Source organism: Myotis lucifugus, unplaced genomic scaffold, assembly GCF_000147115.1.
Source record: "Myotis lucifugus unplaced genomic scaffold, Myoluc2.0 scaffold_1, whole genome shotgun sequence".
Lineage (NCBI taxonomy): Eukaryota > Metazoa > Chordata > Mammalia > Chiroptera > Vespertilionidae > Myotis > Myotis lucifugus.
Window position 1 is genome coordinate 1,543,675 of NW_005871049.1, and position 12,754 is coordinate 1,556,428.

The 12,754-nt window shown below is 50.9% G+C and overlaps 1 protein-coding gene across 1 annotated transcript in view; it reads left to right on the forward strand.

The window, feature by feature from the left end:
* The first annotated feature begins 124 nt into the window (after positions 1-124).
* Positions 125-12,754, forward strand: part of CDHR2 (cadherin related family member 2) — a 42,914-nt gene continuing 30,284 nt past the window's right edge. Inside the window, 1 exon segment of the mRNA XM_023752720.1 lies at positions 125-590. Coding sequence (XP_023608488.1) covers positions 513-590 — 78 coding nt within the window. The 5' untranslated portion in view covers positions 125-512.

Here is a 12,754-nt window from a genome sequence, read left to right on the forward strand (position 1 = left end):
GCGCGCCTATGGAACTACCTGGTTTACACCAAGCGCGCGGGAGCCGGAGGTGGAAGGGGGCGGGACGGGGACAGGCCACGCCCACCCAGAGCCCGGCGGCAAGGGGCCTGCGAGAGCGAAGAGACCGGAGCCTGGCGTTCCAGCTGCCGCTGCTGTCCGCGTAACCTTGGACTAGTGACCGACGGCGTCTCTTCGTCTGTAAAGTTAATACGACTCCGTGGCCGCTCAAAGAGCCTTTGCTTCTCGGAGAGTTTGTCCCTCTGCCCCAGCCTCGGACGGGAGGTAGCGATCCATATATACAAAGAGCACTCTGGAGTCAGCAGAACTTGGTTCTCCCGTTTGGCCCATTTTTTTTAGCCTCAGTTTCCTCATATGCGAAATGGGAGCCATAATACCTCCTTGGGGAAGTTGGGAGACTCCAGTGACAAGAGGAAGCGTATGCCCACACTAGACCAGCCTGGATCAGAGGATGGTTGGACGCCTGCTCAGGCCGGCCTTCCTGAGCCCCCGCGATGCTCCGCATCCTTGGGTGTATTAAGCCGAGCAAGAACTACAACTCCCAGCGTGCCCCACTCTGGCCCTGTCATGCCGTGAGTTGTAGTCCCTGAACACCTCCCCTCCCAGAGGGTGTCCCATGAGCCCCCCTTTTCTCAGCCCAGGACTTGGCCCCTCTGCTGATTAGGCCTGCTCCTTTGAGGCTAGCTTATTTTTCACTTCTTAAACTTATTATTTAAAATATATTTTTATTTATTTCAGAGAAGAAGGGAGAGGGACAAAGAGATAGAAACACCAGTGATGAAAGAGAATCATCAATGGGCTGCCTCCTGCATGCCTTCCACTGGGGATTGAGTCTACAAACCCGGCATGTGCCCTGACTGGGAATCCAACCGTGACCTCGTGGTTCATAGGTGGATGCTTAACCACTGAGCCACAACGGCAGGGCTTGTCTATATATATATTTAAAAGTCTAAGTGACCAAACGACTGGTCGACTGGTTGCTATGACGTTCACTGACCACCAGGGGACACTCAACGCACAGGATCTGGCCGAAACTGGCTATCTGACATCCCCCGAAGGGTCCCGGATTGTGAGAGGGCACAGGCCAGGCAGAGGGACCCCAATGGTGCATGAATCCATGCACTGGGCCTCTAGTTTATTATAATTATTTTTATATGAGAAAGTTTATTTAGAAAGTCACAGAGTTAGAATAAGTGAGCCATAGAAGAAATGGGCCCAGGAAACAAGTTACAAAGGCAAAAGAAGGGCCCATGGAGTTTAGGAGAAAGAGAGGTGAGGAAAATGCGCCTATGGGGAGAGGGTGGGGAAAGGTCCCCGAGTGCTTCACCGAGGGAGCCCTGCCAACTTATTTACTTTTTTTTTTTTTTGAAGAGTTTTTTAAAAATATATATTTGTATTGATTTCAGAGCGGAAGAGAGAGAAATAGAAACATCAATGATGAGAGAGAATCTTTGATTGGCTGCCTCCTGCATGCCCCCTACTGGGGATCCAGCCCTCAACCCAGGCATGTGCTCTTGACCCTTGACTGGAATCGAACTTAGGACCTTTCAGTCCATAGGCCGACACTCTATCCACTGAGCAAAACCAGCTACGGCCCAATTTATTTTTTTTTAAAGCTTTCATTTGTTGAGCTTTTACCACAAGCCAAACAATAGTCTAAGTCAGGGGTCCTCAAACTTTTTAAACAGGGGGCCAGTTCACTGTCCCTCAGGGGCCAGTTCACTGTCCCTCAGACCGTTGGAGGGCCGGACTATAGTTAAAAAAAAAACTAGTCGGCTGCTAAGCAACCGGCAGCGGCGGCAAAAACACCCGGCGGGCTGCATGTGGCCCGCGGGCTGTAGTTTGAGGACCCCTGGTCTAAGTGCTTAACATAAATTAACATAGGTATTCCTAAAATCTACAAACCAGGGTGGGAATATTATTATTATCCCTGTTTTATAGATTTGAAAACTGTCGCATCGTCAGGTGAGGGATCATGCTAGAAAGTGACAAGGCCCAGGATTTGTATTCAGTGGCTGGGAAGGAAGCCTGATGTATATCTGAATTGCTACGTTATGTGCATGCCTTTCTATCACTTGCCCTGTGCTAAGTGCTTGGCTGTATTACTTGATTAATCTTTGTAACAGACCCTTGAATGGGTTCTGCTGTAATGCCCATTTGTAGATGCAGGAGAGCCTGCTTTCTACCTCACTCTGGTTCATCCTTCAACAAACATGCATTTTTCTTTAAAAAAAAAATAGAACTACATTAAGGCCTAATTTAGGGTATACTTTATACAGTAAAATGCACAAACCTTATGTATATAGCTTACTGAATTTTTCATAAATGTATATCTCCGTATAACTAAAACTCTGATCAGGATCCAGAACATTTTCTTCACTCTAGAAAGTTCCTTCTTGCCCTCTCCAAGTCCTCCAGACATGACTGTCAATCTGGTTCCTGGCACTGTACATTAGTTTTATGTGTTTAGAACTTCATGTCAGTGGAATGGCTGGCTGCGTAAATGCTGCCTTCTTCTGCATGGTCTCATGGTTTTGAGATCCAACCTGTTGTATTAGCAGTCTGCCCCCGCCCCCAGACTTATTGATATATAATTAACATATAACATTGTGTAAGTTTAAGCTGTACAATATAATGATTTGATACATGTATATATGTAAAATGTATACTATAATAAGATCAGTGAACACATCCTTCACCTACATAATTACCATTTGTTGTGGTGGTGAGAACATTGAAGCTCTACTCTCATAGCAACTTTCAAATACAACAATATTGTTAAATTAGTAACATTGCTGTCCATTAGGCTCCTGGAACTTATTCATCTTACAACTGAAAGTGTGTACCCTTTGACCAACATTTCCCCATTTCCCCCAAACTCCAGCCCCTGGCACCCACCATGCTACAATCTGTTTCTATGTATTCAACTTTTTAAAAGATTCCACATGTAAGTGAGGTCATGAAACATTTGTCTTTCTCTGGCTCATTTCACTTAGTATGATGCTCATCAGGTCCGTCCATGTTGTCACAAATGACAGGATTTCCTTCTTTTTTATGGCTGAATAATACCCCACTCTATAGCACATTTTCTTTATCCATTCATCTGCCGATGGACACTTAAGTTATTTCCATGTCTTGCCTACCGTGAATAATGCTGCAGTGAACATAGGGGTGTCTTTTTCTGCTGTTGTTAATCCTCACCCGAGAATATTTTTGCATTGATTTTTAGAGAGAGTGAAAGCTAGGGAGAGAGAGAGAAACATCAGTGTGAGAGAGACACATCAATTAGTTGCCTACTGCACGCAGGATCGAACCTACAACCCATGCCTTGACCGGGAATTGAACCCAAGACCCTTGAGTGCATGGGCCCCCCTCTAACCACTGGGAAACATTGGCCAGGACCATAGGGGTGTCTTAAAAAAATCACTGCATAGTATACTATTGTATAAATGTATAGTAGTTTTTGAAACCTGATCCTCTGAACAAATGACTCCTGAGTTCCAGTCACCTTGGTCTTTCCCTTCTCCCAAGGGCCAGCTCTTTCCAGAATGGGGTTTTGGACACACTGTTCCCTCTGCCTGGTCTTCCTTTTCCCTCCTCTTGGCCTGGCTACTCTCCTCTCACACACAGTCTCCCTGTGTAGGGTCAGGGATGTGCACACCACCCCCGTCCCACCAGTGCCCAGTGCCCAGCACAGTGCCTGGCACAAAGTGAGCATGCAGTTTGTTGAATGGACACAGAAGTGGCAGGGGGCTCAAGAGGGCATGTTTCATCTGGGAGCTCAACTAACTGTGCTGAAGGAAAACAGCCCCATGATTATGTTACTTCCCCATATCTTCCTCCTGGGAAACAGGCTCAGAGATGGAGAGCGGCTTGCCCACAGCCAGGCAGGGACAGAGCTGGACTGTGAGCCCAGGCCTGCCTGGCTGCAGCGCCTGCCTGTAATGGTGGTGGGAGTGATGTAAGAGCCCGAGGGAAGGCTCTGGTGGGGGGTTGGCTGTCCTAGAGCAGAGAGAGGGAGTGGGGTCTAGTGTTCCCAGAATCCAAGCCCAGTGGAAGCGGCCAAGGCAGCTCTCAACTCAATACAACACGTCCACTTAGGACCATGGAGTGGTGGCCATGAGAGGAGGTGAGCTCCCCATCACTGGAAGTGTGCAAGCTGTGGCAGAACAGCCACTTGGAAGGGGGTGCTTTAGAGAGAATGTGTGCACTGGAAAGGGGCTCAGGGGTCTGGGTGGTGGGAAGGGGTTGATCTCTCAGATCCCCAAGTTCTTTCTAGGGTGGGAGGCTATAAGCCTCTGACACAAGGGGCTGTTCTTGGGCTGGTCCCTTGACTAGAACAGAGCAATGAAGGAATTTTGTACTCTGCAAAGCCATGTGTAACACGGAGGGATGACTAGGAAGTTGAGGAGGGGCAGGACACATTCGCAGCAAAGAGCCACCCTTGTGGGCCTTCCAGGTGGCTCTGAAGCTGTGCACTCTGTGTGTGTGTGTGTGTGTGTGTGTGTGTGTGTGTGTGTGTGTGAGGAGGCGGGGTCGTCTCCATATTGCTGATGAAGTGGGGCTCAGAGAGGAATGGCTTGGTCAATGTGATGCAGCTAGGGACAAGTGAGGACTTGATTTTAACTCCATCAATTTCTGAACACATAGCGGGTGCACATAGCAAAGACAGGAAGTAAGATTTTTGTTCCAAATTTTAAAAACCACACACCTTAGACAGTGGTTACAAAGCAAAGCTGATATGCATCTGAATCACTTCCTCATGCATGGCTCTCTATTTCTTGCCTGACTACATTACTTGATTAAAACCTTTACTAATTGAGCTGGGTTCTACTGTTATTCCCATTCTACAGATGAAAACATTGAGGCTCAGAGAGATGAACTGCCTTGTCCATGGCCGCTAGTTGGTACATAATGGGGAGGGGATTAGGACCCAGGTTATCTAAATCCACATCCTGGCCTCTTAGCTCCACTTTCTGGCTAGCCACTTGCCACTCCCTGCAGTGACCCTGGGCCTGGGCCTGAGCTTCTTAGATGCGATCTGGCCGGCAGATGCCCCTTTAGATTGTGTGTGTGTGTGGGGGGGGGGCACCATCTGTCCACACCTGATGGCTCATCCAGATGCTGTCCAAAGGTCTGTGCAGGCCGGGACACACCCTCGGGGGCCAGAGCAATGACTCAGAGCTATTGGCCCCGGCAGTCAGCACTGGGGGAGGAGAGGAGAGCAGGGAGTGGACAGAGACACAGGCTGACTCCCTTGCTCTGGGACAGACCTGGAGCCTAGAGTGGAGTCACCTTCCTGTCCTGCTACCAGTTAGGCCACCAGCCACCCACCCACTCCACACACTAATACTTTCCTGGACTTTACTCTGGGTTGGGCACTGTGTCCGTGACTTCATTTCATCCTCACCACCAACTTCTGAGGTAGGTTTACCCACAATGTCCAGATTGTGGCAACAGGGAGGTTCTGTAACTTGTCCCACCACCACTGAAGGCAGGCCCTGATCCCTGAGCTGCTTTCTGAACAACTGCCTTGTAACAGTCATATCTGGTGCCGCCCACCTCTGCAGCATCCTCTCCTTGGAGACACATAGAAGACACCTCTCAGGCATCAGAGCTCAGAATTGCCCCACAGCTCCCAGATCCTGGTGTGTTTTCGCTCTCATTTTTTTTTTCTTAATGGATGGACTTAATGGATCCCGTTTCTCTTTCCTGCCTATTGGAAAGCTTGGAATTCGATTCATGGCCCACCTCTGACAATTACCCAAAACTTAAGGGCAAATATTTAAATATTTTGAGAATTCTATTCAGGCCTAGGTTCGCCTCTTTTTTTTTCACTCGTTTTGCTTTCATCCAGGTTTCTTCACATTTTGTGAAGCTTTAGCATTTTATTTTTATTTAAATTTTTTTTATTGATTTCAGAGAGGAAGGGAGAGGGAGAGATAGAAACTTCCATGATGAGAGAGAATTAATGATCGGCCGCCTCCTGCACACCCCACACTGGGGACGGAGCTTGCAACCTGGGAACGTGCCTTGACCAGGTTCACAGGTTGATGCTCAACCACCGAGCCACCCCAGCTGGGCAAGCTTGTAGTATTTTATAAAATTTGTTTTTATTGTGTAAAATACACATAACATAACATTTACTCTCTTACCCATTTCAAGTGTACAGTTAGGGGACATTAAGTACTTTCACACTGTTGTGCAACCATCACCACCATCCATCTTCAGAACTCATCTCATCTTGCAAAACTAAAGCTGTGCCCATGAAGTAATAACTCACCATTGCCTCCCCTCCGCTCCTGGCAACCACCACTTCCGTCTGTAAATTTGACTACTCTAGCTACTCATAGAAGGAGACTCACACAGTCTGTTTTTGTGACTGGCTTATTTCACTTAGCGTAATGCCCTCAGGTGTAGCCATGTTGAAGTATGTGTCAGAATTTCCTGCCTTTTTAAGGTTGAATAATATTCTATTTTTTTCTATATACCACATTTTGTTAATGCATTTTCTGTTGATGGACACTTGGGTTGCTTCCACATGTCAGCTGTCGTGAATAATCCTGCTGTGAACATGGATGCACATGCCTGTATGTTTTGATAATCTGTTTTAAGTTCGGGCGGTTGGGGAACAAAGATCCTTGTTGAATTTAGTGCCTGGCATATAGTAAGTACCTGCTATGTATCTACTGAGTGTGAGGCAGGCGTGGCTCCTCCCATGAGGAGAGGGTCGCTCAGGATTATGGCAAGAATCTGCGAAGGCTACAGATTCAGTGTCCTGGTGGGTTCCCTGCTACATGCCAGGCCCTACGCCTGGAATGGTATCTCCATGATCTGGTTTTATCCTCATAAGAATCCTATGATGTACGTTCAGTGGGGCGTTGACTTACGAGTGTCCCGACTAACGAGTTTTTTGAGATACCTCAGCCGATTTTTTGCATTGAGTTGACAGAGTAATTTGAGTTAACGAGCACCTTAATGAGCTCCTTAACGAGCTCGGTCTCTGAACGAATTAAACTCGTAAGTCAAGGCCCCACTGTACTATTATTTCCTCCAAGTTACAGATATGAATGTCTGATATCATGCTACAGGGAGAGGTAGAAGCAGGCCCCCAGGGATGGTCATACCCTCTGAGGGCCTCAGCAACAACACCCGAGCTCAGGGCTGGCCTCATCCCTCTGTGAAAACCTCCTGTTTGATTGTTACACTATTTTACTAGTTCCCTCTCCTGACCTCTCCTTCTCTGACCTTCTCCACAGGTCTGTCCCTGAGGCCTCTTTGTTGGGGAGCGGACCAAGTTCATCGATGTTGCCCTGGATGTCTTACTCCTGCCTGCCCCAGGGCTGGGCCTGGCTCCCAGGTGCTCTGGGCCCGGGCTCTGCCAGGCCCTCTCTCCTGTGGCCTGGATCTCATCCACGGAGCCCTGGAGCCTATCCTCCCAGGAGTCTTCCCCATCCTGGAGGCGTGGTCTCTGGCAGGGTTAATGATTGCTCAGGGGAGGCGGAGATGGTGCCAAAGTCTGTGAGCTGCACACTGAAGGCCCCAGAAAGTGCCCACCTGCGCCTGCCGGTGTCTGTCCGCCGCTTCCGCAGCCCCTTCTGGGGCACAGGTAGGGACCACGTAGCTTCGCTGAAGCAGGGCTTGGGGTCTCCTGCCTGGTGTAGGGACCCAGTAGGGTCTTCGGGACCAAGGCGAGCTTTGGGGGTACCACCACAGCTGGGTGGGAGCTCTGGGTGCAAGGAGAGAGCATGGGCGCTGGGTTGGGCAACTCTGGAGTGAGTCCCAGCCTGGCCACCGGGCCTCAGTTTCCTCTGCGGTGTGGGGCTAACAATGCCGCTCCCCAGGGCTCCGAGGTCTCCCGTCCGTCCTTCCCTAACAAGGCCTTGGGTCATTTGGACCCACTGAGGATTTTTACAGGATGGGAGGGAGGCAGGTCCCCCCGGAACATGAGTTAAGCAGCCTGGGCTCCTTACACAGGAAGCTCCAGGGGGCGAGGTCACGGTGGCTGAGCCTGGGGCCCCGGAGCTTGAGGAGAAAGAGCTGGGCTCTGATGGTCTTTTTGGGTTCAAATCCTAGCTCCGTCCTGACTGTGGGTGGGCTCTGGAACTCTTCTGGGCCTCAGTTTCCTCATGTGTAGAATGGGGATGGTGATCATGTGGGAGGAAGGTGGAGAGCCCTGAAGCAGAATTGGGCCTGTGGTCAGTGACCGGCTCCAGTGCCTCCTCCGCCAGCAGGAGGAAGTGTCCGGCTAGGACTACGGGCTGGCTGGGCCCCAGCTCTGCCTCCTTCCCAGGCCCTGACACATGTCTTCGCCCTGGTGTCCCAGGTGGAGACTCCGCTAAGAGCCGGGCCAGGCCTGGGCCTCTGCCCCGAGGCAGGGTCTGTTGGGTTGGTCCCCCGGCACGAAGCAGGGGCTCAAGGCACATTGGGAGCTGACAGATGGAAACAGGTGTGACCAATGTGTGGACTCTGTGGTTCTTATCCTCACGTCACTTCTCAGCAGGGAAACAGGCCCAGGGAGATAGGGTAAGGGCTCGCCTGGGGTGGCGCAGTAATCGGAACCCAGGACCCTTTGACTCCATATCTGTCTGCCAGTGAAGCAGCCTGGGGGGTGGGCGCTGGAGGGGGCCCCTGGTCTAGCCCTGTGCCCTTACTCTGGGCATCACTCTCTGAGCTTTGCTGGGCCTCAGTTTCCACACTTGGGCCTTGGAATGGCCTTTCCCGGAGCTAGGGACCAACTGTGGGAAGGAAGTACATGAGGAAGTGGAAGTAAAGTGTGTTGTGAGCGAGAGGTGTCAGTGGCGGTGAAGGCTGGGCCTGCTGCTGCAGACCTGCGAGTGAGGAGGGCCGCCTCCCTCTCTGGCCTTTCTGAAGGCCCTGGGAAGGCCTGTGGTCCCCTTTCCTTGTGCCTCCACATTCTAGGAAGTCTTGGAGCCATGGCTGTTGAGAGCTGTTCTGATGCCTCCTACCACGGAGGCTGAGGAGCAGAAGTGGGTGTGTCCGGCCAAGCCAGGGTCTGCACGTCTCATGGGGTGGGATCCAGGAGCCGCCCTAATTCACCTCGGTGTCCTTTCTGGTCCTTCTCCAAGCACTTTTTGAGAGTAGGGAAAGGGGGTGGGGAGGAAGCTGTAATTTCTAGAATGTAGATAGTCCCATTTTCCAGAAGGTAAACTGAGAGGCAGAGGAGGAAACAAGAGCTGCTGGGTGTGGCTATGTAGTGACTGGGGGCTGGAGTAAGGCCATGTCTCGCGCCCGTGCCTGGCGCTGCCCAGCACAGCGAGGCCTGGGAATGCACTGGCCTGGGCACTGTCAAGGGCAACTCCATTGTCAACGTAAGAAACGTCCAAACCTGTAGAGAATTTTCATGAGTTTATTTGAGCTAAACTGACTACAATTGCCAGGAAGCAAAATCTCAATTGATTGAGAAAATGCTTCAGAAAATGGCAGTTTTACCACCTACTTTATACATCAGAATAGAAGGGGAGGGCGTAAGGGGGTTACATGAAATCCCCTGTGATAGATTAGGGAGGTGGGGAAAGCAATGCGGGAAACCGCTGAGATTGGATGAAGAGTAAAATGGAGAGACATATACTTATTTTACATCAGACCTGCGAGTGAGGAGGGCCGCAGTGAGGTGGGCACAGGATGGTTAACAATGAACATTTAAGCACATAAAGACGGCATGAGATGGTTAGCAGTGAACATGTACGCACATAGAGATGGCATGAGATGGTTAACAATGAACATTTACGCACATAAAGATGGCATGAGATGGTTAGCAGTGAACATGTACACACATAGAGACGGCATGAGATGGTTAACAATGAACATTTAAGCACATAGAGACGGCATGAGATGGTTAGCAGTGAACATTTACGCACATAGAGACGGCATGAGATGGTTAGCAGTGAACATGTACGCACATAGAGACGGCATGAGATGGTTAGCAGTGAACGTGTACGCACATAGAGACGGCATGAGATGGTTAGCAGTGAACATTTACGCACATAGAGACGGCATGAGATGGTTAGCAGTGAACATGTACGCACATAGAGACGGCATGAGATGGTTAGCAGTGAACGTGTACGCACATAGAGATGGCATGAGATGGTCTGCAGAAGAGCAAGATGAGGGTTGTGTGGTCTTGTGCTCTGGTGGGTGACTGTGCCCTGAGGGGTCTGAGAAAGGGGAGTTCTCTGACATTCCAAAGGTTATATTATTGTAGTTGCAAAAAGACAATAGACAGGCTCAGTTAAGGTAAAGATCGACCTTTGTCAAGGAAGATACCCACCTAGGACATGACTACCCTCCATGACTCGCTTTAGGAGATTTTAATTTCAGACCGTCCTACGTGGTTACTTTAGGTCTCTGAGTGAATAAGGCCAGGCCTCTCCTGAGCTTGTCAGGTTTACTGTGTGGCCCCTTTTTCGTCCACATCATTCACTTCTTGTCCATTTGCACCTGGTCTGTCCACTGCTCCTGCTGGTGTACCAGGGTCTTAGGGGCCAGAGGAGAGTCGCCAATGCCTGAACCTGGCACCACGCCTGCCCTGCCCTTAGAGGATAGAAAGACTCTGCAGGTACCACAAGGCAGGGACGGTGTCCCAGGCAGAGGAACACATATGCCGATGTCTGGAGGAAGGACAATATGCCTGGGGTGTGGACCGAGACAGGAGCATTCGGTGCCACCGGCCAGATGGCTTGTGTGGGAAGAGAGATCCCGGGCCTGTGAGGACCCAGCCTGCCAGGACGAAAGGCAGGAATCGGTCTGCAGCGGGTCGGAGCCGTGGTGGAGGTTTGAGCCTGGGGGCGGTTGTGCCCAGTGGGGAGGGGACACTCACTGGTGGGGCAGGTTCCTTCTGTGCCTTCCCGGCTCACAGACTCTGCAGTTTTCTCAGATGACTAAATCCAGAGGATGACACTCTGAATCGTAGAACTTTGGCCTCATTATGATCAAATGAGCGTGTGTTTGTAAGTCTCTCTGAGAAAGGGGAAGTTGTATGAAACCCAGGGCCGACCTGGGCAGTGCAGGAAGGAAGAGCAAGAAAGAACACTGGACTGGGAGTCAGAGGCTGGCGTCCCAGCCTGGGCCCCAGCTGGCTTGGGGGCTTTGCTGACGGAGGCTGCTTTCCCTGACCTCATCTCGAGGGTCTCCGCAGGCCTGGGGGGAGGTCTGGTCGATGAGGAAGAGAAAACCAGAAGCTTCGAAAGAGCAGCTCAGACTCCTGCTTTGGGTTCTGATCCCATTACTGACTGGGCCATGTCCCTTCCCCTCTGGGATCACGATATGCTGAGGACTAAATGGTATGGGACAAAGTGCCATCCGCAGCTGTGGCCAGGCCAGCTCCCTGCCCCTCGGGGCTGGGTCCCAGGGCAGGAGTCTCCTGTCTTCCCGACAGCACTGCGGTGAACTTTGTCATGGTGAGGAGCACACCTTGCATACCTGCGGCTGCACTTTGTGACTAATTGTCCTGTGGCTGCTGACTCACCTCTCAGTGAGGGGACCAAAGAGGACAAAAGAGGTGGGGGGTTAGGTCCGAGACCACACCACAAGGGGATGCCAGGACAGGCTGCATGCAGCCAGGGTTCAAGTGCCCTGGATCTTGCTCGCACGGTGGACGCCAGCACCCACCACCATCACCAATGCCCAACTCCATCGCATCTCCACTGTCAGCCCACCAGCACCATCCTCTCCACCCCACGGCCAACACCACCAGCTCCATCTGCCTCTCTACCCTTGTCATCACACACATTCCGAGGTGTCCTCTTACCTGGTCACCCCCACCAGCACCACTTCCATCCCCACCCCAAAGAGAGCTCGAGGTCAGCCTCAGTCACTATACGTGACCCCGACTCCCTTAGGCCAGCAGCGCCCACAGCACGGACTCCCTTACGCCAGCAGCGCCCACAGCACGGTCTCTGTCTCACTGAGGACTGTGGCTCAGCATACGTGATTCTGAGGACTGAGGACTTACTGATTCCTCCTGAGAAGCTGGGTCCAGCATTTTCCAACCGGGCTGAGTGTAGCCTACTGACTAGCACGTGGGCTGTCTGCAGCTAGCATCTCTGGGGACCTTGGCAAGCCAGCAGTTATATATATATATATTTATATATTTATATATTTATATATTTATATATTTATATATTTATATATTTATTGATTTCAGAGAGGAATTTATATATTTATATATTTATTGATTTCAGAGAGGAAAGGATTGATCGGCAGTCTCTTGCAAGCGCCCCAACCGAGGATCAAGCCTGAAACCCGGGCATGTGCCCTGACCTGGAATTGAACCCTGACTTCCTGGTTCATAGGTAGACACTCAACCACTGAGCCACGCAGGGTGGGCCAGTCAGCAGTTTTTGCAGCCACTCCCCAGGGGCACTGGTTAGAGTCCCACTGCAGAAATGCAGTCCTTGGCGTCACCTACGCACAGCCCACCCTGTTCCTGAGCTCTGGAGTCAGTCTCAGAGCACCAGCGTGGAGATAGGCACAGAAGAGAGACCAGAGCAGTTTCCATGGGGACTGTACTGGCTGTCGTGGTGAGAAAGCGAAGATGACCCTGCAGGATGCAGAAGGAAGGGATTTGCATTTGCTGAGCACCTACTGTGTGTCAGGCACTGAGCAGGACGTGCTGTGCTGTGCTGTGCTTTAGTGGGCATGTAGCTGTGTCCCCCTCACTCCATTCTCCCTCCCCCATTACCTGTTAGAGTCATCCTTCCCATCTTACAGATGA